Source organism: Lithobates pipiens, unplaced genomic scaffold (genome assembly GCF_037356315.1).
Source record: "Lithobates pipiens isolate NorthernLeopardFrog02 unplaced genomic scaffold, aLitPip1_a1.2 Scaffold_13, whole genome shotgun sequence".
Classification (NCBI taxonomy): domain Eukaryota; kingdom Metazoa; phylum Chordata; class Amphibia; order Anura; family Ranidae; genus Lithobates; species Lithobates pipiens.
Window position 1 is genome coordinate 33815972 of NW_027507718.1, and position 24795 is coordinate 33840766.

Consider the following 24795-nt stretch of genomic DNA (forward strand, 5'->3'; position numbering starts at 1 on the left):
GCGGGGAGCTTATCGGAATCCGGGATCCCCCTTTAATAAGGGGGCCCCCGGATACTGGCCCCCCACGCTATGTGAATGAGTATGGGGTACAATGTACCCCTACCCATTCACCTGTGAAAAAAAGTAAAAAAAAAACACAACACACAAGGGTTAAAATAGTTTATTGCACAGCTCCGGGGGTCTTCTGTCTGTCTTCGGGGGTCTTCTCGGCGGACTCCTCCACTATCTTCTTCTAGCTCTTTTACTAGTGGAGAAGCCCGGCTTTCTTCTTCGCCGCCGCCCTCTTCTTCTGACTTCGGGGGTCTTGCCCCCCTATTCGGGGGTCTTGTCCCCCTCTTGGTTCTTCTTGCCGGGCCACCGCCCCATGTTGAGGGAACGCGGCCTGGTATGGCTCGGGGGGGGGGGGGGCGCTCGCTCATCCTCCCCCTTTCCTGGCCGGCCGAGTAGCGTGCTCGGATATAGGTCTGATGTGGACCTGGGGGGGACCCCCACGCAGATTTTTTCGGGCGTAGGGGTTCCCTTTTAAGTCCATACCAGGGGACGGGGCTAGCGACGCCTCCTTAGCTGGCCCCGGCTACCTGGAGACGCGCTCAAAATGAGCAGATTTTCTCCGGGCGGGAAAAGTCTGTTCATTTCAAAAGTACGGTGGACTGGCACACACACGGCCAGATTGTCCGCCGAAATGCAATTCCGATGGAAAGATTGGAGTGCAAAACTACTTTCTAAGTCCGCCGGACTTTTGGGTCAAAAAAGTCCGCCGGAGCCTACACACGGGGGATTGTCCGGCGGACTTGAGTCCGCCGGACTTTTCCACCGGATTGTTTGATCGTGTGTACGAGGCATTAGTAGCAGCTTGGCATTGCATGCCATTGCTGAGCCTATCGTCTACTAGGACCCCCAGGTCCTTTTCCATCCTAGATTCCCCCAGAGGTTCTCCCCCAGTGTATAGATTGCATTTCATATTTTTGCCACCCAAATGCATTATTTAAATTTTTTCTACATTGAACCTCATTTGCCATGTAGTTGCCCACCCCATTCATTTGTTCAGATCTTTTTGCAAAATTTCTACATTCTGCGGATAGTGCAGAGAAGTTATTGCCCTGCTTAGCTTAGTATCATCTGCAAATACAGAGATTGAACTGTTTACCCCATCCTCCAGGTCGTTTATGAACATATTAAATAGGATTGGTCCCAGCACAGAACCCTGGGGGACCCCACTACCCACTCCTAACCATTCCAAGTACTCCCCATTTATCACCACCCTCTGAACTCTCCCTTGTAGCCAGTTTTCAATCCGTGTACTCACCCTATGGTCCATGCCAACAGACCTTATTTTGTACAGTAAACGTTTATAGGGAGCTGTGTCAAATGCTTTTGCAAAATTCAGATACACCACATCCACGGGCCTTCCTTTATCTGATTACTGCTAATGATACTATTCTCATTACTAAAATCTTGTACATAGTAATGAGAACGGTATCATTACTTTCTGTCAGCATGTTGCCTGAAAGCATATGTGAACTGAAGAAGAGCTACTTGTACTGCGCCCCCACCCCCCTTCTCCAAGTCTAATTATAGAGCTCAACACACCATTAAGGTATATACACTAGTTATGAATTGTAATGGCAGCTGTGCAACTTCCTTTCCATACCCAGAAGCTCTGGAAGATCTCCTTATCTCATACGGTTGTAGCACCTTACCGTCACTTTATTTTACATACACTAGTTACATTTGAAACATTTGTACATGTAGAATCTACTAGAACATATTCTATTTAGGGTTCAGAACCTCGTCAGTTTATTTTTTGCCACCTGTTTCCCATTGGGGAGATTTCCTCCACTTCCCGTCCCATAACCAAAGCAGGGAGTAACAGGAAATCCCATCAAAAGTAAGGGAATTCCTTGGGGAGCCCCAGGTCACCAGAACTAGGGTCCCCATTTGAAGATTTCCCCTTGATTATTTTTCTGGGGTCAACCCAGAATGTGGGATCTTCATATACTTTCACTTTCAATTATAATGGTAAATACGACATTTAGAAAGGGTGAATATCCCTAATGGGGACACAGACAGCAATAAAAACTGACAAGCATCCTGTATGAAATGATTAGGTATTCCTATATAAACATGGATAATAAACTTGGAGCACATTTGATGCAGAGTTTAGAACACATGCAATGCTGTCGATACATGGTTATAGGCTTGTTCACACATTTTTGCTGCCCCTTGGAAAAGTGATGGGGAGATCTCCTCTACAGAAAGATTGTGGACTCAACAACATCGTATTTATTATTTGTAGTATATAGTTGAATTTTTGGCATGTGGATATAATAATTTAATTAATTTAATCACAGCTGTTTGAGCTCACATGGTGTGTAGGAGGAAGCTCTGAGTGATTAGCAGAGTTCAGTGTTGTGCTGTAGGAAGTCCTGTTAACAGAAAGACATATAGAGTGTGCCGTAAATCAGGGGAGATCTGGGCATGCTCAGTGACTTCATTCTACAGAACAACAAGGATTACAACAATACTAAGCAAGTAAGGAGATATCTGCAAGCAGTGTTCATTTGGGTTTTTTATGCTGATTTACATGGGACAAAGTTGTGGTGGAGAGTTTACAACCACTTTAAGGTGCGTTATCAGTGGCACATTATATAGTCATCAGGCCCTAGGCCTAGAGCTTATGGAGCCTGAACCGCAACTAACGTTTTCCACTACTTTAAATAGATACTCCCACATTAGATATTTATTGAATATCTAGCTCCCAGCTATAATCGGGGTCAAAAGCCGCTCTCCATACATCCTGGTAATGTATTTCTTAAAAGTATTGGGGGCAGGGGAAGGAAATATTCCTTTTTTTGCTTTTACTTCCCTGGTAGATTGTTAGGTCCCTGTATTCAACTTTAGTTAGAGCTAAAGAAAATCACTGAGTGTGACCTGTGCATGGCAGCTGCTACAAGTTTATATAGCAACCCTCTGTGATGACAGACATAACAGGTCCTTAAAAGTTGTCACTGCAGCAGTCCAGACATTTCTACAATGGGTTAACTAAGGTGTTGCTTTGCAGACTGTAAAGTGTTCTGGACATTGGAGCCTTATTAATATAACACTTCTCAAAAGAAACTCTATAGATAAAAGCTGCACCACTCTCACATATAGGAAATAAGAAAATTGTTTACTTTGCACATTCCTTTACATATTTACCTAAAACAATTATCTAAACAATACAATCTCACTGTCATTGATAGGCAAATGCAGATGACATTAATGCTAGGCATATTTTAGAAATCAATCACTGCATAGGGGTTCAATCACACAAGCAGAAAAAAAAATGCTGGGTTTAGCTGCACACATCATATAGTATTGTCTGTGTCTAAATGCAGCACTGTAGTATATAATATAAAATATAATAGTGTGTATATATATATATATATATATATATATATATATATATATATATATATATATATATATATATATATACACACAATACACACAGCTGCATTTACATGTGAAAACACGCGCCATGTTTAGCCACTCACAAAAAAGTAGGGCACAGCTCCACCCTGAGCCGCACAAATCTGCCCATATTATGCTTGTATGTACAGTAACATGTGTGAACGTATGAAACTGCTAGTAAACGCACACACGCATGCATGCATAAGCCATTAAAAGCAATGCACGCTTCTAAACACGAGCACTTAAGGAATGTCTGCCAGCATAAACCTGCATTCCATGCAGAAAATACACATAGTCTCATGTGATTGAAGCCTTGGGCATTGTCAGGTACATAATGTCAATGCAATGAAACAGTTTGTTATAACACAGTAACATTCAGCACCTTCCATAAATAGATCTGACCTGGAACACAATTCTCTTAAGAGCTAAAAGCTACAAAACATCCCCGTAATATTGTTTTGTATTATAAAAACATCTGTCTTTTAATACTATGTCAGCTGTAAAACCAATTGATTTTGAAACACCACTTTATTAGTACTTTTGTTTACAAGAACAGTATTGCCAAATATATTGTTAGATGCAATTATATATAATAGTTCTCATGGGTCTAATTACATAATACTACTGGCACTTTAGAGATGATCTGGGTTATATTATAATTTGACCAAAAATCTATACACGTGCAATTCCTATATGTGAGAGTGGTGCAGCTTTTATCTATAGAGTTTCTTTTGAGAAGTGTTATATTAATAAGGCTCCAATGTCCAGAACACTTTACAGTCTGCAAAGCAACACCTTAGTTAACCCATTGTAGAGATGTCTGGACTGCTGCAGTGACAACTTTTAAGGACCTGTTATGTCTGTCATCGCAGAGGGTTGCTATATAAACTTGTAGCAGCTGCCATGCACAGGTCATACTCAGGGATTTTCTTTAGCTCTAACTAAAGTTGAATACAGGGACCTAACAATCTACCAGGGAAGTAAAAGCAAAAAAGGAATATTACCAGGATGTATGGAGGCTCTTGACCCTGATTATAGCTGGGAGCTACTGTAGATATTCAATAAATATATAACGTGGGAGTATCTATTTAAAGATGTGGAAAACATTGATTGCGGTTCAGGCTCCGTAAGCTCTAGGCCTAGGGCCTGATGACCATATAATGTGCCACTGATAACGCACCTTAACCACTTGGGATCCGCGCTATTGCAAAATGACGGCAATAGCGCGGACCCACATTTTCGGGACTACGTCTATTGACGTAGTCCCGGTTACGAGCGGCCTGCGCGCCCCCTGAGGGGCGCGCGCGGCGCGCTCTGTGATCGGCGAGTCCGTGAGACTCGCCTGATCACCGATCCGTGTAAGGGGTCGATCCCGACCCCTTATCACGTGATCAGCTGTCAGCCAATGACAGCTGATCATGTGATAAAACGGAGCCGGTAATCGGCTAGTATTCCTCCTCGCGCTGACAGCGCGAGGAGAAAAAAAAAAAGCCGATCGCCGGCGGCCGTGTTCGGGACATCAGTCCCGATCACGGCCAGCAATGTAAAAGGACACCTGCCCCCTGCCAGTGCCCACCTGCCACCCGCAGTGCCATCCTGAAATAAAGTAAGTGCCCCCCTGTCAGTGCCACCCAGCAGTGCCCATAGTGCCCACAGTGCCACCCAGCAGTGCCCACAGTGCCACCCAGCAGTGCCCACAGTGCCACCCACAGTGCCACCCAGCAGTGCCACCCACAGTGCCACCCAAAATCTGCCTCAGGTGCTGCACCCCAGTGCCGCCCATCAGTGCCACTGATAACGCACCTTAAAGTGGTTGTAAACTCTCCACCACAACTTTGTCCCATGTAAATCAGCATAAAAAACCCTAATGAACACTGCTTGCAGATATCTCCTTACTTGCTTAGTAATGTTGTAATCCTTGTTGTTCTGTAGAATGAAGTCACTGAGCATGCCCAGATCTCCCCTGATTTACGGCACACTCTCTATTAGTGATGGCCGAACGGTTCGCCCGGCGGTCGTTTCGCGGCGAATTTCCGACTTTCGCCGTCCGCGGGTTCGAACGCCTTTTTCCGTCGTTCGCCCCGGCGGACTTACGTGTTTAATGTATACAAGAACTTTAACCTTTCGTGACACGTTTATCATGTGTTACAGGACAACCAATTGAGACATGACAGCTCATGGACACTTGGACATTCCCCCTAACCTATAAATACACCCGATCCGGTGGCCATTTTACATTCTTTCTTCTGTCACTGTAGGGAAAGGATCCTGTGTGGAGTAGGGACAGAGAAAACGCTAGCTATTTGGTACACAAAAGTTCTTTTCAGGACTGGTATAGGTGTTAGGTCAGCAGCCTGAGTTTCTTTTGTCAGTTTAGATAAAGGGACAGAGCGCTGTATGCTGCTATTTTAGGGACAGCTCAGCCAGATTAGTCTTTCTTCATCATCATCATCATCATCATCATTAGCTGTTACTATCAGGTCCACAAAAGAGCTGTTCCAGCTAATCGTTCCAGCCTACTCTTTTTTGCCAATTTGTATAGGGACAGGCAGGAAGCAGTGTGTCAGGCAGTGAGGATAATTTTAAAGACTTGCTGTTACTATTAGTTCCACAAAGGTTCTTTTCAGGACTGGTATCAGTGGTACGGTAATAGGCTTGTACACGTATAATATTCTTTCTTCCAAATATAGAAAGAATATTATACTTGACTGCTGCCCTTCTGCTGCAGTCTGCTAATCATTCACAACTCACTTGTTCCACAAAGCTCTTTATCAGGACTGGTAACTTGGTCTGTCTAGGGTGCTACGGTACATAGGCTTGGGTGCGGTACAGTCTGCTGTTCTGTAAGGACCGCTATCGGTCCACAATAGATAGGGTTGCCGTGCACTACTGCTGACCGCTGCCCTATACTGCAGCAGTCCTTCAGCGGTATAGGGACTGACGCACAGTCTGCTAAACACTAATACACAACCTGCTTGGTCCACAAAAGTTCTTATAAGGACTGGTAACTTGGTATAGGGTGCTACGGTACATAGGCCTGAGTGCGTTACAGTCTGCTGTTCTGTAAGGACCGCTATCGGTCCACAATACATAGGGTTGACGTGCACTACTGCTGACCGCTGCCCTATACTGCAGCAGTCCTTCAGCGGTATAGGGACTGACGCACAGTCTGCTAAACACTAACACACAACCTGCTTGGTCCACAAAAGTTCTTATAAGGACTGGTAACTTGGTATAGGGTGCTACGGTACATAGGCCTGAGTGCAGTACAGTCTGCTGTTCTGTAAGGACTGCTATCGGTCCACAATACATAGGGTTGCCGTGCACTACTGCTGACCGCTGCCCTATACTGCAGCAGTCCTTCAGCGGTATAGGGACTGACGCACAGTCTGCTAAACACTAATACACAACCTGCTTGGTCCACAAAAGTTCTTATAAGGACTGGTAACTTGGTATAGGGTGCTACGGTACATAGGCCTGAGTGCGTTACAGTCTGCTGTTCTGTAAGGACCGCTATCGGTCCACAATACATAGGGTTGCCGTGCACTACTGCTGACCGCTGCCCTATACTGCAGCAGTCCTTCATTGGTATAGGGACTGACGTACAGTCTGCTAATCACTAACACACAACCTGCTTGGTCCACAAAAGTTCTTATAAGGACTGGTAACTTGGTATAGGGTGCTACGGTACATAGGCCTGAGTGCGTTACAGTCTGCTGTTCTGTAAGGACCGCTATCGGTCCACAATACATAGGGTTGCCGTGCACTACTGCTGACCGCTGCCCTATACTGCAGCAGTCCTTCATTGGTATAGGGACTGACGTACAGTCTGCTAATCACTAACACACAACCTGCTTGGTCCACAAAAGTTCTTATAAGGACTGGTAACTTGGTATAGGGTGCTACGGTACATAGGCCTGAGTGCGTTACAGTCTGCTGTTCTGTAAGGACCGCTATCGGTCCACAATACATAGGGTTGCCGTGCACTACTGCTGACCGCTGCCCTATACTGCAGCAGTCCTTCAGCGGTATAGGGACTGACGCACAGTCTGCTAAACACTAACACACAACCTGCTTGGTCCACAAAAGTTCTTATAAGGACTGGTAACTTGGTATAGGGTGCTACGGTACATAGGCCTGAGTGCGTTACAGTCTGCTGTTCTGTAAGGACCGCTATCGGTCCACAATACATAGGGTTGCCGTGCACTACTGCTGACCGCTGCCCTATACTGCAGCAGTCCTTCAGCGGTATAGGGACTGACGCACAGTCTGCTAAACACTAACACACAACCTGCTTGGTCCACAAAAGTTCTTATAAGGACTGGTAACTTGGTATAGGGTGCTACGGTACATAGGCCTGAGTGCGTTACAGTCTGCTGTTCTGTAAGGACCGCTATCGGTCCACAATACATAGGGTTGCCGTGCACTACTGCTGACCGCTGCCCTATACTGCAGCAGTCCTTCAGCGGTATAGGGACTGACGCACAGTCTGCTAAACACTAACACACAACCTGCTTGGTCCACAAAAGTTCTTATAAGGACTGGTAACTTGGTATAGGGTGCTACGGTACATAGGCCTGAGTGCGTTACAGTCTGCTGTTCTGTAAGGACCGCTATCGGTCCACAATACATAGGGTTGCCGTGCACTACTGCTGACCGCTGCCCTATACTGCAGCAGTCCTTCATTGGTATAGGGACTGACGTACAGTCTGCTAATCACTAACACACAACCTGCTTGGTCCACAAAAGTTCTTATAAGGACTGGTAACTTGGTATAGGGTGCTACGGTACATAGGCCTGAGTGCGTTACAGTCTGCTGTTCTGTAAGGACCGCTATCGGTCCACAATACATAGGGTTGCCGTGCACTACTGCTGACCGCTGCCCTATACTGCAGCAGTCCTTCATTGGTATAGGGACTGACGTACAGTCTGCTAATCACTAACACACAACCTGCTTGGTCCACAAAAGTTTTTATAAGGACTGGTAACTTGGTATAGGGTGCTACGGTACATAGGCCTGAGTGCAGTACAGTCTGCTGTTCTGTAAGGACCGCTATCGGTCCACAATACATAGGGTTGACGTGCACTACTGCTGACCGCTGCCCTATACTGCAGCAGTCCTTCATTGGTATAGGGACTGACGTACAGTCTGCTAATCACTAACACACAACCTGCTTGGTCCACAAAAGTTCTTATAAGGACTGGTAACTTGGTATAGGGTGCTACGGTACATAGGCCTGAGTGCAGTACAGTCTGCTGTTCTGTAAGGACCGCTATCGGTCCACAATACATAGGGTTGCCGTGCACTACTGCTGACCGCTGCCCTATACTGCAGCAGTCCTTCATTGGTATAGGGACTGACGTACAGTCTGCTAATCACTAACACACAACCTGCTTGGTCCACAAAAGTTTTTATAAGGACTGGTAACTTGGTATAGGGTGCTACGGTACATAGGCCTGAGTGCAGTACAGTCTGCTGTTCTGTAAGGACCGCTATCGGTCCACAATACATAGGGTTGACGTGCACTACTGCTGACCGCTGCCCTATACTGCAGCAGTCCTTCAGCGGTATAGGGACTAAGAGTTTTGTCACAGGGTGATTTAAAAAATGACAGGCAGAGGAAGAGGCAGGCCCTTCCGCAGGGGTGGTAGGGGTAGGGCAGGAGCAACAGCCTTGAGCCAAAGTGGGAAGTTGCAGAAGGTGCGTTCAATTACTTTAAAGGACGCACCAGACTTGGTTGAGTGGCTCACTCAGCCTTATTCTTCTGCACCCTCCTCATCCTCTCGATCTGCACCCTCTTCTTCACTCTCTGCTATGTGCACCCCCAAAGACACTACCACCAACAACACCACCACCACCACATACCTTCCGCTTGAGTGCAAATGGGGGCCTTCATGCTCCAGTGTTTTAATAGGGACCCCCGTATAAAAAGCATGAGGGTCAAGGACCAGTACTGGGTGGCAACGTACTTAGATCCCCGGTACAAACACAAAATGGCGGAAATGTTACCGCCGTCGCAGAGGGCTGTCAGAATGCAGCACTTCCAGGCCTTGCTTCGAGAAATGCTGCATTCTGCTTTTGCGTGCGCTGGCAGAGGAGCAATTCCCACTCCCAGAGAAGGATTTGCGGGTACCAATCCAACAGCGCCTGCAAGAAGAGGCCGGTTTGAAGATGTGTTGGTGACTTCGGATATGAGGTCATTCTTTCAGCCGACCCATCGACAGGTGTCATCCGGATCCAGCATCAGGGAACGCCTAGACCGTCAGGTGTCCGACTACATTGGGTTAACGGCCGATGTGGACGCTCTGAGGAGTGATGAACCCCTAGACTACTGGGTGGGCAGGCTTGACCTCTGGCCAGAGCTTGCCCAATTTGCAATCGAACTGTTGGCTTGCCCCTCATCCAGTGTCCTGTCCGAAAGGACGTTCAGCGCAGCAGGGGGGATTGTGACCGATAAGCGTACTCGCCTAGCTCACGACAGTGTTAACTACCTCACATTTCTAAAAATGAATGAGGCATGGATCTCGGAGGAATTCAACACATGTGATCAGTAGACCATGTATATGTCTATAAACAATTTTTGGAATCAAGCACACAGACCTTCTTAATTCATTTGGCTCACTTCCCTGACCCAAAAAAGCACACCGTACTATATGCCCCTACCCTCCTCTTTGAAGAGGTTGAGCGGTGTCATATTTCTACTGGGGCTGCTTATTATGAGGGGTTCCCACCATCCCTGTGCTGTGCTGACTTCCTCCTGGGTGTTCTTATTATGAGGGGCTCCCACCATCCCTGTGCTGTGCTGACTTCCTCCTGGGGGTTCTTATTATGAGGGGCTCCCACCATCCCTGTGCTGTGCTGACTTCCTCCTGGGGGTTCTTATTATGAGGGGATCACACCATCCCTGTGCTGTGCTGACTTCCTCCTGGGGCTGCTTACGGTGCTGCTGTCAGCGCTGTATGTCACGGAGCTGCTGTCAGCGCTGTATGTCACGGAGCTGCTGTCAGCGCTGTATGTCACGGAGCTGCTGTCAGCGCTGTATGTCACGGAGCTGCTGTCAGCGCTGTATGTCACGGAGCTGCTGTCAGCGCTGTATGTCACGGAGCTGCTGTCAGCGCTGTATGTCACGGTGCTGCTGTCAGCGCTGTATGTCACGGAGCTGCTGTCAGCGCTGTATGTCACGGAGCTGCTGTCAGTGCTGTATGTCACGGAGCTGCTGTCAGCGCTGTATGTCACGGAGCTGCTGTCAGCGCTGTATGTCACGGAGCTGCTGTCAGCGCTGTATGTCACGGTGCTGCTGTCAGCGCTGTATGTCACGGAGCTGCTGTCAGCGCTGTATGTCACGGAGCTGCTGTCAGTGCTGTATGTCACGGAGCTGCTGTCAGCGCTGTATGTCACGGAGCTGCTGTCAAGCTGCTGTCAGCGCTGTATGTCACGGAGCTGCTGTCAGCGCTGTATGTCACGGTGCTGCTGTCAGCGCTGTATGTCACGGAGCTGCTGTCAGCGCTGTATGTCACGGAGCTGCTGTCAGCGCTGTATGTCACGGAGCTGCTGTCAGCGCTGTATGTCACGGAGCTGCTGTCAGCGCTGTATGTCACGGAGCTGCTGTCAGCGCTGTATGTCACGGTGCTGATGTCAGTGCTCTGTATTACGGTGCTGCTGTCAGTGCTCTGTATCTCCTGCACCCTCTTGTTTGCCTACCCTGGTCCCTGACCTTCCCTCTCCTCCATTGCCTTCATTAGCTCCATAGTCCTGAATTGTCAGAACAATTTCCCAAATAAAAAAAAAATGCTTGTAGTTATCGATCCCAAATTCACCTCATACATGTATTATGCTATTGTCCAGGTGGTGGGACTACGTGCTACCCCCTAATAATTACCCCGTGGCCGCAAATTCGACCTAAAGGTTTGCGAAATTCGCCTCCCATTGAAGTCAATGGAGCCCGCGGCGAACGGTCGTTTTCGCGAACGTTTGTGCCCGTTCGCGTTTCGCGTTCGCGAAACGTCCCGTCGGAAGTTCGTCCATCACTACTCTCTATGTCTTATCTTTCTGTTAATGGGACTTCCTACAGCACAACACTGAACTCTGCTAATCACTCAGAGCTTCCTCCTACACACCATGTGACCTCACATACAATCTAAACTTGGCCATTACTGCAGTCTTATCAGCTGAAGCTGATAAGTCTGACAAAGGCAAACATTAGACATCGGCACAAGTAAATACTATTAAATAAACAAGTAAGCTATGAACAGGGAAGCAGGGTTGCCATAGAAACGTTGGAGTGAGAAGGAGACTTGGTTAACAGTACAGGAAGTGCTCAATGTAAGGGCGGAAATACACTCCACTGTGGACTCAGAAAACAATACTTAAGATGGAGCTGTCTAACCCCTGGAAACAAGTTTTTTAAAGTTTCTTTAAACAGTAAGTAGTATGCGATTTGGGCTGGATTACAGTGGCTATAGTCTGATAATTACTTATTATAATGGACTAAATGAAAAGAAGCATCAGAGTGGGAGAGTTTACTTCCTCTTTAACCCTACGTTCACACCTATGCACTTTATTGTGCGTTTTCTGTTGTGCAGAAACACACTACATTCCATTTAACATAGTTTCCTATGGTGCATGTTCACATCTATGTGTTTTTGAGCTGATGCGTTTTCTAAAAGAGTCTGGGACTTTTTTTCCAGCAGCAGATTGTGTTTTGCATGTAATAGACTTCAATGGAGCCACACCAGAAATGCAACTGTTGCTTTTTTGATGCGTTTTGCCTTTTTATCTCATTTTAATATACTGTGTATAGCTGGTATAGCTGGCCGCCGTGTCCTTAATAACCGATGAGTCATCAGCAGAACACACTGACTGCTGAATGTGAAAAAAAGCATTGTCGGCAAAAACAAATCAGGAAAAAAACAGCTGTACCAGGCCCTTTGTGTTTGGATTTTGAGGGGAACCCCACGTCACGTGGCGTCGACGGCGCCACGCACACCACGTCATTTCCGGTCTGGTCCGCTGAGTGGTACGCAGTTGGAACGCACGCCTTTTTTCCGCTCGTACCCGGCATACAGACCGTGGAACTTTTTACCCATAGCCTTGGGCTTTTCGTACAATTAGCATGGGCGGTGGGTCTTCTATCTATGTATCACTGCAGTGCTAAATATACGGATTTGAGTTCCTAGGCTTAATCCATTGGAGACCCCCACTTACTGCACTACATTACAAACCTGATTAGCTGTGTTTTATGGCTTTGACCAGTATTTATAGCCATTCTGGACTGTTGCTGTATTTTTTAATTCCAATTTGTTTTTTCTGTTTCAATATGTTTATTGAAAAGAATAAGCAGGAATAAACAAGAGACTACAATCTGCTCCTTGTGTGCCCTCGCAGGGGCTACAAAGCATGAATATGAAACCAAATCCAATTTGTTTTTTATTGGGTTTTTATTATTATTATTATTATTTTCAGGATTTTTGTTATCTTTTCTAGCTGTGGAAGCTGTTTTTATACATGTATTTTTATGTTTATATGTTTTCTGGCTGACTGTAACGGCCCTAATAAAAATAAACTATTGAATACAAGCCCTTACTGGTGAACTCACATTACTACACTATAGGGTATATTTTTTCATTTCCCTGAGGACACACACTGGCCTGCATGTACCAGCTCCATTGAAGTATCCACTATATATCAAAGGAGGAACAAGTGGTGGACTCTTTGGGCCTGACGAGCTCCTGTTGTCAGGATATAAACGCACATCTGCCTCCTAGTGGGCATAGGGATCCGGTGAGTGGGGACCTGAGGGGGTGTGCACAGAAGTCACCGGTTTTGCCTGTTTGAGCACATACGTCACCTTATGATTTACCTATTAAAGAGCCAATATATATATATATAATTAACTTCATCAAATGGACTTATTGTCCAAGGACTTTATATAAGAGTTACAGTTTACTTAATCTGAGCCTTTCAAGGTTTTTGATTTCTTTGCACGTTTTAAAAAATCTTTTTGTTTTTTTGCACTATTTGCACTTTTTGAACCTGAGGGTTCGTGTGTTTATTCTTATCTGTTAATACCCCTGGGTAGTAGCATATATTTATGCAGCATTATTTCTTATTGTGTATATATATATCAACTGATTTCTTCTTTTTTGTTTATTAATTTGCACATATATATATTTTTGCACTATTGTACACACTGCACATTTTTTAATATTAGCACAGTTTTTACTTGGTTGAAATTTTGCACTTTAGGGGGCCTAAAGTGCAAAATTTCAACCAAGTAAAAACTGTGCTAATATTAAAAAATGTGCAGTGTCCAGGCTCAAACAAAAACAATAGAGAAAAACAAAAGGTAGGAACAGGTTGGAAGTGACAATATCCGGCTATATGGATTATAGGGCACTATATCAAATCCAAAAGGAAATTCACTCCAGGTGAGTCTCCGGGTACCTTATACAAGAAATGTGTAAACACATAAAGGTGGTCCACAAACAGGGCTGTTTGTGGACCACCTTTATGTGTTTACACATTTCTTGTATAAGGTACCCGGAGACTCACCTGGAGTGAATTTCCTTTTGGATTTGATATAGTGCCCTATAATCCATATAGCCGGATATCGTCACTTCCAACCTGTTCCTACCTTTTGTTTTTCTCTATTGTTTTTGTTTGAGCCTGGGTTATATAGACTCCTGCTGATTGCTAATGGCCTTATAATGTGATAGTGTACTAAGTTTGAGCCCTTTAACATTACACAGTACACCTACAAATAATTAGCTGGTCTATATATCAAGGAAGGGACTAGTAGATAATCTTTATAGGCCCTGGGAATAACATATAATTTAAATACAGGGACCCTAGCAGCGGTTTCTATAAACTAGCCGCCCTCCTTCTCTTATTTTTCTTTTCTTCTTTTTTTGTTTCTGTTTTAAATTGTCATCGCTTGGTCCCTTGCCACTTATATGTGTTTTTTTTTCTCTCCTACCTATGGAATACTAATACTTTGGTGGCAATATAGATTACCTTACTTAGTAAGGACATATTTGCTCACAGCTATATCTAGTACGGTTAGCGTCTGAGTCCCTCACTTTATTTCTTTTAACAGCCATAGTTCACAACCCCCTCTGGGAGGTGTGAAAGTTCGGGACGGCAGCAACCGAGCATATCATACCCATTACCGCAGCGCGGCTGTTTGTCTCCGTTTGTTTGTTGTTTCCTGAAAAAAAGCATTGTCGGCAAAAACAAATCAGGAAAAAAACAGCCGTACCAGGCCCTTTGTGTTTGGTATGGATTTTGAGGGGAACCCCACGTCAGAATGTAAAAAAAAAAAGCAGTGGGGTACCTCCAAAATCCATACCAGACCCTTATCCGAGCATGCAGCCCGGCAGGTCAGGAAAGGGAGAGGATGAGCAAGCGCCCCCCCCCCCTCTTCTGAACCAAACCAGGCTACATGCCCTCAGCATGGGGACGTGCTTTGGGTCAGGGGGGATCGCACGCCATTTTTCCCCAATTTAATTTGCTGGCAATGTTTTTTTCTCATTCAGCTGTCAGCGAAGAAACATTACTTGTAAAAAAAAATTATTAATAAAAATGCCATAAAGCTATCCTCTATTTTGTGCAAACCAATCAATAACCGCTTATTGTGATTTTTTTTTACCAAAAATATGTAGAAGAATATGTATCGGCCTAAACTGAGGGAACATTTTTTTTATATATATATATATATATTTTTGGGGGGATATTTATTATAGCAAAATGTAAAAAATAATGTGTTTTTTTCAAAATATACGCATTTTTTGTTAATAGCGCAAAAAATAAAAACCACAGGGGTGATCAAATACCACCAAAAGAAAGCTCTATTTGTGGGAAAAAAAGGATGTCAATTTTGTTTGGGAGCCACGTCGCACAACCGCACAATTGTCAGTTAAATTGACGCAGTGCCGAATCTCAAAAAGTGCTCTGGTCAGGAAGGGGGTAAATTCTTCCAGGGCTGAAGTAGTTAAAGTGAAAAAAAAACACAAAAAGCACACCAAAAAAGCAGGTTCAAAAATGCAAAGCCTGAAAAATTCATCACGTGCAGCCCACATAGATGTGAACCTAGACTTAAATTCTATTTAACCACTTGCCGACCAGCGCACGACGATGTACGTCGACAGAATGGCACGGGCAGGCAAATGGGCGTACATGTACGTCCCTTTAAATTTGCCGCCCTGCCATCGGGAGCGCGCCGCCGGCGGCGCGCTCCCGCGCTGGTTGGGACCCCCGTGAGTCCGGTCGCGGGACCCACAGACTCGATCGCCGCGGGCATCCCCGCGATCGTCTCACGGAGCGGCCGAATGGAGAAGTGCCGTTGTAAACAACATTTCTCCATTCTGCCTAGCAACTAGTGATGCTGATCTCTGCTCCATGTGATTGGAGCAGAGATCAGTGTTCACTAAATGAAAGCCCAACCCCCCCACAGTTAGTAACACGCCCCTAGGAACACTTAACCCCTACACTGCCACCCGCTGGTTAACCCCTTCACTGCCAGTGTCATTTACACAGGAATCACTGCATTTATATAGCAGTGATTACTGTATAAATGACAATGGTCCCAAAAATGTGTCAAAAATGTCCGATGGGTCCCCCACAATGTCGCAGTGACAATAAAAATCGCTGATTGCCGCCATTACTAGTAAACAAAAAAAATAATAATAAAAATGCTATAAAACTATCCCTATTTTGCACCGCTCACCTGGGTGGGGTCAGATTGCTCATTTGGTCTCAGAGGTCTTAGAGGGGTATTATAGCCCCCTGTTCGGGTATGCTTCTATGTTTAGTTTCAGCTTAATGTTGGGGGTGGTCCCTATATCTCCCACCCGGGTGCTACCGAAAGGTTTATGTTTTGGAATTCTGTATGTTTTATTGAAGTTGTCCATGCGCCTGTTATTTTTTCTGGCATTAAATAAAGGAATTACAAAAAAAAACTATCCCTATTTTGTAAACGCTATAACTTTTGCACAAACCAATCAATAATCGCTTATTGCGATTTTTTTACCAAAAATATGTAGAAGAATACGTATCGGCCTAAACTGAGGGAAAAAAAATTTTTTTTATATATTTTTGGGGGATATTTATTATAACAAAAAGTAAAAAATAATGCGTTTTTTTCAAAATTGTCGCTCTATTTTTGTTTATAGCGCAAAAAATAAAAACCGCAGGGATGATCAAATACCACCAAAAGAAAGCTCTATTTGTGGGAAAAAAAGGACGTCAATTTTGTTTGGGAGCCACGTCGCACGACCGCGCAATTGTCAGTTAAAGCGACGCAGTGCCAAATCGCAAAAAGTGGTCTGGTCTTTGACCAGCAAATTGGTCCGGTCTGAAAGTGGTTACAGAGGGTCGGGACTTTAAATTAGGTGTCTATATTGTGGCTAATCGAAGGAGTCAAAGTGAAACATGAACAAGTATTTATTTGTTTGCCATGATTGAGTAGGTACATGGCAGACAATACATGCAATAATGGCACATAATATAACAAATCATGTATCCATGTTAAAAGCATGAATAAAATATACAATAATATTGTCCTCAATAATAAAAAAAATCATTATAATATAACAGTTATAATCCACAGCATTTCCTGAATCCAAAGACCATATAAGTATGTAAGTATTTTCACATGTAAATGTTTTGGATACATGATTTGTTATATTATGTGCCATTATTGCATGTATTGTCTGCCATGTACCTACTCAATCATGGCAAGCAAATAAATACTTGTTCATGTTTCATTTTGACTCCTTCGATTAGCCACAATATAGGCACCTCATTTAAAGTCCCGACCCTCTTTCTCTATGTACTTGAATAGGGATGGAGATGCATGTTATTATGCGCCTCATTCAAAGTCCCAAAAACCCCCTCTATTGTAAATTCTATTTAATGTCCAAACTTTTTAAATTATTGATAATGTTAAGGGCTTGTTACCCTTGTCTATTTGTCCTGGTGTTCACTAATACTGTCACTGAGACAGTGGTCCCAGTAAGGGTAAAAAACAAAAAAATTGTCACAAGAACAATAATGGATGGGGAATCTTCCAATGGGGACACTTGTTTTGGTTACACCTGTTCTTGTTAGTATAGAATGTACAGGATGTTAAGGAAAATCTCCCCAATGGGATACTTGATGGCACAAAAGAAAACTTGACAGTGTGGTAACCATCCCCTACTCATCCCCTATTTATCATAATAAAAAACAATCTTGACCCTTACGCAATGTAGGATTGCAAAAAAATAAATATGGCTGCTGAACAGAAAGAAATTTTCCAAAAAGTGCTGCTGAATAGAAAGTCAGTAAAAAGATGACAAACCATGTCTTTTGACCAAATGCTGTAGCCTTATCAATGTCAAATTAATTCTCGATTATTAAATAATAAAAATAAAAGATGTCATGACTTATACACTGTCATTTTAAAATATCATAATGAATGGGTAGGAATATAAAAATATCAGATGAATCGTCCCTGGTGCATTCTGAGGCATTGGACACCTCTTTAAATAAATGGAAGTTGCTAAATCATATGGACCATTCAATTAATTGTTGCTTCAACACATTCCAGAAGCTGCAGAAGAACTATAGTTGAATTAAAGGGATTAGCGATCACATACTGTATTTGTGTTTGCTCATTGGTTTCACTGTAGTACAGTTTCCAGAACTAAATTAAAATGTGGTAAACTTTTTTTCTGGGTATACTGAGCAATATGAAATGATTATGGTATAACCGTTATGATTGTGGTATAAGTCGCACAGCGATAAGACTGGCCTGCATACCAGTCTTAGCCCTTGTACACACAGTCGGAGAATCCGTCGGAATGTGTCCTATCGGACCGTGTTGTCGGATAATCCGACTGTGTGTGGTATGCATCGGACTGATTCCGTCGGAATATCCGCCGGACCCAATTTTCCAACTTGTTGGAAATATTTCCAGACCAACTGGGCCGATCGGACATACTCCGATCATGTGTAGCGAATTTTGATCAGACCAAGTGCCACGCATGCTCAGATCAAATTCCTACATCAAAGCTATTGGTTACTAGCCTGAATGTAGTCCCATCATAACGAAATTACATCATCACGTTCTGAAAGATCAGATTTTTCGACAACTTTGTCCGACCGTGTGTATGCAACAGTTTCGGACAAGATCCGACGGACAAAATCCGACGGGCAAAATCCGACAGACTTGGTTGTCGAAATCTCTGACCGTGTGTACAGGGGCTTAGTCTGATATAATGCTGGACAATAAGGGAAAACAGGAGATAAATATATTAGAGAAGAATCAACATCAAAATTGTTACTTTTTGTTATAATAAATATCCCCCAAAAATATATAAAAAAACATTTTTTTCCCTCAGTTTAGGCCGATACTTATTCTTCTACATATTTTTGGTAAAAAAAAATTGCAATAGTTTTATGGCATTTTTATTAATAATTTTTTTTACTAGTAATGGCGGCGATCAGCGATTTTTATTGTGACTGCGACATTATGGCGGACACATCGGACATTTTTGACACATTTTTGGGACCATTGTCATTTATACAGCAATCACTGCTATATAAATGCAGTGATTCCTGTGTAAATGACACTGGCAGCGAAGGGGTTAACCAGTGGGTGGCAGTGTAGGGGTTAAGTGTACCTAGGGGTGTGTTACTAACTGTGGGGGGCTGGGCTTTCATTTAGTGAACACTGATCTCTGCTCCAATCACAAATGAGCAGAGATCAGCGTCACTAGTTGCTAGGCAGAACGGGGAAATGCTGTTTACAACGACATTTCTCCATTCAGCCGCCCCGGGTATGCCCACGGTGATTGAAACCGCGGGACCCGCAACCGGACTCACGGGGGTCCCGACCGACACGCGAGCACGCCGCCGGTGGCACACTCGTGATGGCAGGGCAGCATTAAAGATTGGACTTACCTGTACGCCAATATGCCTGCCCGTGCCATTCTGCCGACGTACATCAGCGTCGGCAACTGGTTAAGAAAACAGTTTTCTTTTTTACTTAAGGTAGAATGAAGCAACATTTTTACCTGCAGTAATAATGGCGCCCAAACTTTGTCCAGTGTTCTTTTACAATTTCTTCCACACCTTGCTTTCGAGCTGCCATAATTGAAAGCCATACTAGTACAGCCCAGAGTCCATCCTTTTCTCGGAGGTGATCCGAACCTGAATGAGAAAAAAAATAAATGACAAACCCATTTATGACACATCCAAACCTAAAAAAAAAGTTTGGTCTGGGCATACACTTTACACAGTTGGGAAGAGTTATTACAATAACTAACCTTCTAGTGGCAAAAGCTAAAAATCCACCCAAACACTCAAATTCCTGCATCTACAGACATCCACAATCTAAAACTAACCTAGTCCTGTAAAGAAGAAATCAATATACACAGCTTTTTTGAAGCCGATCCGACCCGATCCCATGCTGAGCTGTCATCTGCGGCTTTGCTGTGGAGGCAGGTGCAGAGGACAGATCCGACAATGAAAGCCCCATAGTAAGTCTATGTGTGACGTCACTTTCTATTCATTTCACAGCCATTGTCAGTTGTTCTTTACAGGGCTAGATAGGTTAGTGTTAGATTATGGATGTCTGTAGATGCAGGAATTTTAGTGTTAGGTTGGACTTACTCTTTAATATAAGAACAAAAATAAGGAAGAGCATGCATGTAAAATGTGAAAGCTACATGAAAGCATCATTTAAGTTAAACACTTCATTAATAACTAAAATATGTGTTTCACGATGTCTTAAACAGGGTCCACGACCTAAATTTAGTTATTAAGCATGCTGGGTGCTAATTAGTCCAAGCTGAATATTGTAGTTTATTCTATCATTTGTTTCCCCCCCAATCTCAGTGGAGCTGTTGTTTCTCTCTGCTGCCAGTAGGTATCACTGGTACCTCTGACAATAGTATGAGAGACAACAGCAAATCAGAGTTATGAATATTTATATTTCCTTCAGCCAACCAGTAGGAGGTTTTTTTCACCACTGGTGCATGCTGGGGATAATATATATATATATATATATATATATATATATATATATATATATATATATTGTATACATACACAGTATCTCATAAAAGTGAGTACACTCCTCAGATTTTTGTAAATATTTTATTATATCTTTTCTTGTGACAACACTGAAGAAATTACACTTTGCTACAATGTAAAGTAGTAAGTGTACAGCTTGTAAAACAGTGTAAATTTGCGGTCCCCTCAAAATAACTCAACACACAGCCATTAATGTCTAAACTGCTGGCAACAAAAGTGAGTATGCCCCTAAGTGACAATGTCCAAATTGGGCCCAATTCACCATTTTCCCTCCCCCCAATGTGACTCTTTAGTGTTACAAGGTCTTAGGTGTGAATGGGGAGCAGATGTGTTAAATTTGGTGTTATCGCTCTCAATCTCTCATACTGGTCACTGGTAGTTCAATGTGGCACCTCATGGCAAAGAACTCTCTGAGGATCTGAAAAAAAGAATTGTTGCTCTATATGAAGATGGCCTAGGCTATAAGAAGTTTGTCAAGACCCTGAAACTGAGCTGCAGCATAGTGGCCAAGACCATACAGTGGCTTAACAGGACAGGTTCCACTCAGAACAGGCCTCACCATGGTCGACCAAAGAAATTGAGTGCAGACGCTCAGCGTCATGTAAAGAGGTTGTTTTTGAGAAATAGACATATGAGTGCCACCAGCATTGCTGCAGAGGTTGAAGGGGTGGGGTGGGTCAGCCTTTTCGGTGCTCAGACCATAAGCTGCACACTGCGTCAAATTGGTCTGCATGATTGTCGTCTCAGAAGGAAGCCTCTTCTAAAGATGATGCACGAGAAAGCCCACAAACAGTTTGCTGAAGACAAGCAGACTAAGGACATGGATTACTGGAACCATGTCCTGTGGTCTGATGAGACCAAGATAAACTTAATAAATTTATTTGGTTCAGATGGTGTCAAGCGTGTGTGGCGGCAACCAGTTGAGGAGTACAAAGACAAGCGTGTCTTGTCTACAGTCAAGCATGGTGCTGGGAGTGTCATGCCGTCACTGGGGAGCTACAATTCACTGAGGGAACCATGAATTCCAACATGTATTGTGACATACTGAAGCAGAGCATGATCCCCTCCCTTCAGAGAATGGGCCACAGGGAAGTATTCCAACATGATAAGGCAGTGCTGGAAATGAATGGTGGCCACACAAACTTCTGACACTTTGGGCCCAATTTGGACATTTTCACTTAGGAGTGTACTCACTTTTGTTGTCAGAGGTTTAGACATTAATGGCTGTGCGTTGAGTTATTTTGAGGGGAAATCACATATACACTGTTATACAAGCTGTACACTCACTACTTTACATTGTAGAAAAGTATCATTTCTTCAATGTTGTCACATGAAAATATATAATAAAATATTTACAAAAATGTGAGTGGTGTACTCACTTTTGTGAGATACTGTATTTATGGCAGGTCTTGTGATCCCTCTCTTCCCATGGCTTGAAGTGGTCCTAGAGGCCATGCTGCATGTTGATGGGGGAAGCTGTGTCAAGATCGAGATACAGAAGCAGGACCTTGCTGGAGAAAGCCAGGATGGAGGCTGTTTTTTCCACAGGAGCCTGGTGTCTCTTGGATTCATGGAAGCCTAGGAAATTGTACAAAGGGCACAGGAACCAGCACTGAGAGGGAAGTCTGTTACCAGCTTAAGAAGTTATCTATAGTGTTGCTGGTGTTCTGTCAGAATCGGCGACCCATCAGATTAGGTAACGGAAGTGACATTCCATCAACTGCACATGCGTTCCACCACTACCAGGTTTTCTAAACTGACAGAACACCTGCAGTCAGAAGAAGGTGGCAGTGGACATCATACTACACCCAGGTACGTCTTGAATTTCACAGTAATTTTATCAATAAAGTGAGCGTATTTAAAAAAATCTATGTTGACATCTGTGATGCTGTTTTCATGTCACATTTTGAAAGAAGCTGGACGACAGCAGCAGGAAGGTGGTGGAGACTATGTTGGCACTGGTCAGCGCTAAACCATTAGCCTTTCAAAATGAAACATCCAAACAGCATCACAGATGTCAATATACTATATTTATTTATATATGCATACTTTATTGCTAAGATTACTGTGAAATTCAAGATGTAGCTGGGTGTAGTAAGATGTCTGCTGTCTTCTTCTGACCACAGGTGTTCTGTCAGATTAGCAAACCTGGTAGCGATGAAACACATGAGCAGCTGACGGAACATCACTTCCATTAATCTGACGGGTCGATGAAACACTGGATTGACTTAAAGGCTCTTTAAACTTTGTAGGTGGATATGGGTCTGGAGAAGTCTGTAAGTGTTACTCTGGGTATCTGGTAATGCAACTTCTAAAAAAAGTAATAAAGTGATGCCCTATGTTCTTTCAGTCCACAATTTTAGCCATGGGCTCATCCCCGGGGTGAAAAGCTGGCCCTCCCAGTCTCTGGGGGTACTCCACCTGCTCCTGGAGTATACATACCAAATGTCTCATGGAAAATACAGAATGCTTTATCTTTAATGTATCTTCATTCCTGACCAGCACAAGGAAAGCTCTTTCTCTTAAATTATTGAATGTGTGCATTCAATGTATTCAAATAATGGCTGGATCTTGTATGGAATGCTCTGAAACAACTGTATGGGATGAGCATACTGTAGATGATATCATCAATGCTCCGAGACCTTTCTCTGCTCTAAAGTTGGCACTATGCATCACAAATAGCACATCTCAGACATTCTCCATGTGCTTCTACAGAAATGGAAGAGTATCTGAAAATATGAATTCAGCTCCAAGACACGCTGCCAAAATGCTGTTCTGGGAAATTCAGTTTCAAGCCTATCTGGCCTTTTATAGCAGAAGAATTGCTTTTATTTACAGGCCAAAGCAAAAATGTGATGCTGTAAAAAACGGTCTTGTTCTGTAGGCATGCAGCTGGTTTAAATTAGTTCTCAGAATAAAGTGAAAGTTTTGTTTGTATACACATAGATATGTATATCTAATATAGTCAAAAAGCAATTTGCATTTACTTTTTACGGACATTAATGATAGCCTGGATTATAATGATTTCCAATTTTTCCATGTGAACATAATTTAATCTAACACATGGTTTTGTTTACATTGATTTCTTACATTGGCATTTCATCCCACTTGCCTCATGAGAACAATAAGACATGGGTTCATTAAAAAAAAAAAAGGAAACCTTTACAATTATGTTAACCACATTAAGCCTGTTTTGGTGTTTTTGGTGCATTGTTATAAGTAGAAAGGAGGTTGTAGAACTTTCATACATATCCCTTTCCCTAATTTATTGGCACAATCTTCCTCCACCAAGGGTGGGCCTTAGTAGATCGTATTTTGGTTATCAGTACTAGGAAGGGTGTGGAATTAAATCTCATATTTTCCTATATATTTGTGAAAAGGTTTGGAATTATGGTTTCACTAACTGAACACAGACTGGGGTCGAATAATTGCTTTTAAAATTGGACTGCTTTAGAAATGTACTTCTCATTATTATGTACTTCTATTATTATCAGTCTTTAACTGACATAATCAAAATTGTGTCAGATAATATGTCAAAACAATGCAAGTAGATCTTAACCTTAGTAAAAAGAAGTAGAAAAGTCCAACATTTTGTAATCACTTATAAGAGTGGTACATCAATTTTAGATGTATATATTCATATAGAATATTCAAGAATAGAAGTCAGTAGTACATGACTGAAGCAAGACAAGATTGAAGCAGACCAAAATGCATCTTGGAACAAATAACTTGGGGCCTTGGGCCTCTGTCAATGAGTAGAATATACCCAGTAAAACCAAGATTGCCTGAAATAATCAGATCTGTCTTTAAGTGCATCAGTTAAATCCTCCATGTACATTATGTAATTTACAAAAGCAAAAAACTGGACCAGGCTAGGGGGGAGCTGTGTTTTCATGTGCACGAAATTCAGGCTTTAGGAATATGCACCAAGAGGGATTTGTTGTATCTAGCTTCTGGTATTGGGGTGAGGTGAAGAAAGCACGCTGCATGGTTTAAACCAAGGTCAATGTCTATTAGCTTATGCATTATTTAAGAGTACCTCTGGCCCCCCTTAATTTCAAACACCATTGTTTTGTGAGATATGTGAGAAATGTTTTAATGGTCAATCTACTTTGGGGTGGAGAAGATGTTATAGTTTGCTAAAAACAATTGGTGGGACACAGAGGGAGTTCTCTTGAGTGGGTCCAGCTTCAAACAGATCTCCTCAAAGTCATGTGTGTAAGAAGTGAATGGAAAAAATTCCCTGCTGTGCTTGAATCAGAATG

The 24795-nt window shown here is 43.3% G+C and overlaps 1 protein-coding gene across 1 annotated transcript in view; it reads right to left on the bottom strand.

Moving 5' to 3' along the window:
• PGM5 (phosphoglucomutase 5) overlaps positions 1-24795 on the bottom strand; it is a 186399-nt gene that overhangs the window by 60293 nt on the left and 101311 nt on the right. Inside the window, exon 8 of the mRNA XM_077474984.1 lies at positions 19510-19645. Within this exon, the coding sequence (XP_077331110.1) occupies positions 19510-19645 (136 nt within the window). The remainder of the gene's footprint in view (positions 1-19509; positions 19646-24795) is intronic.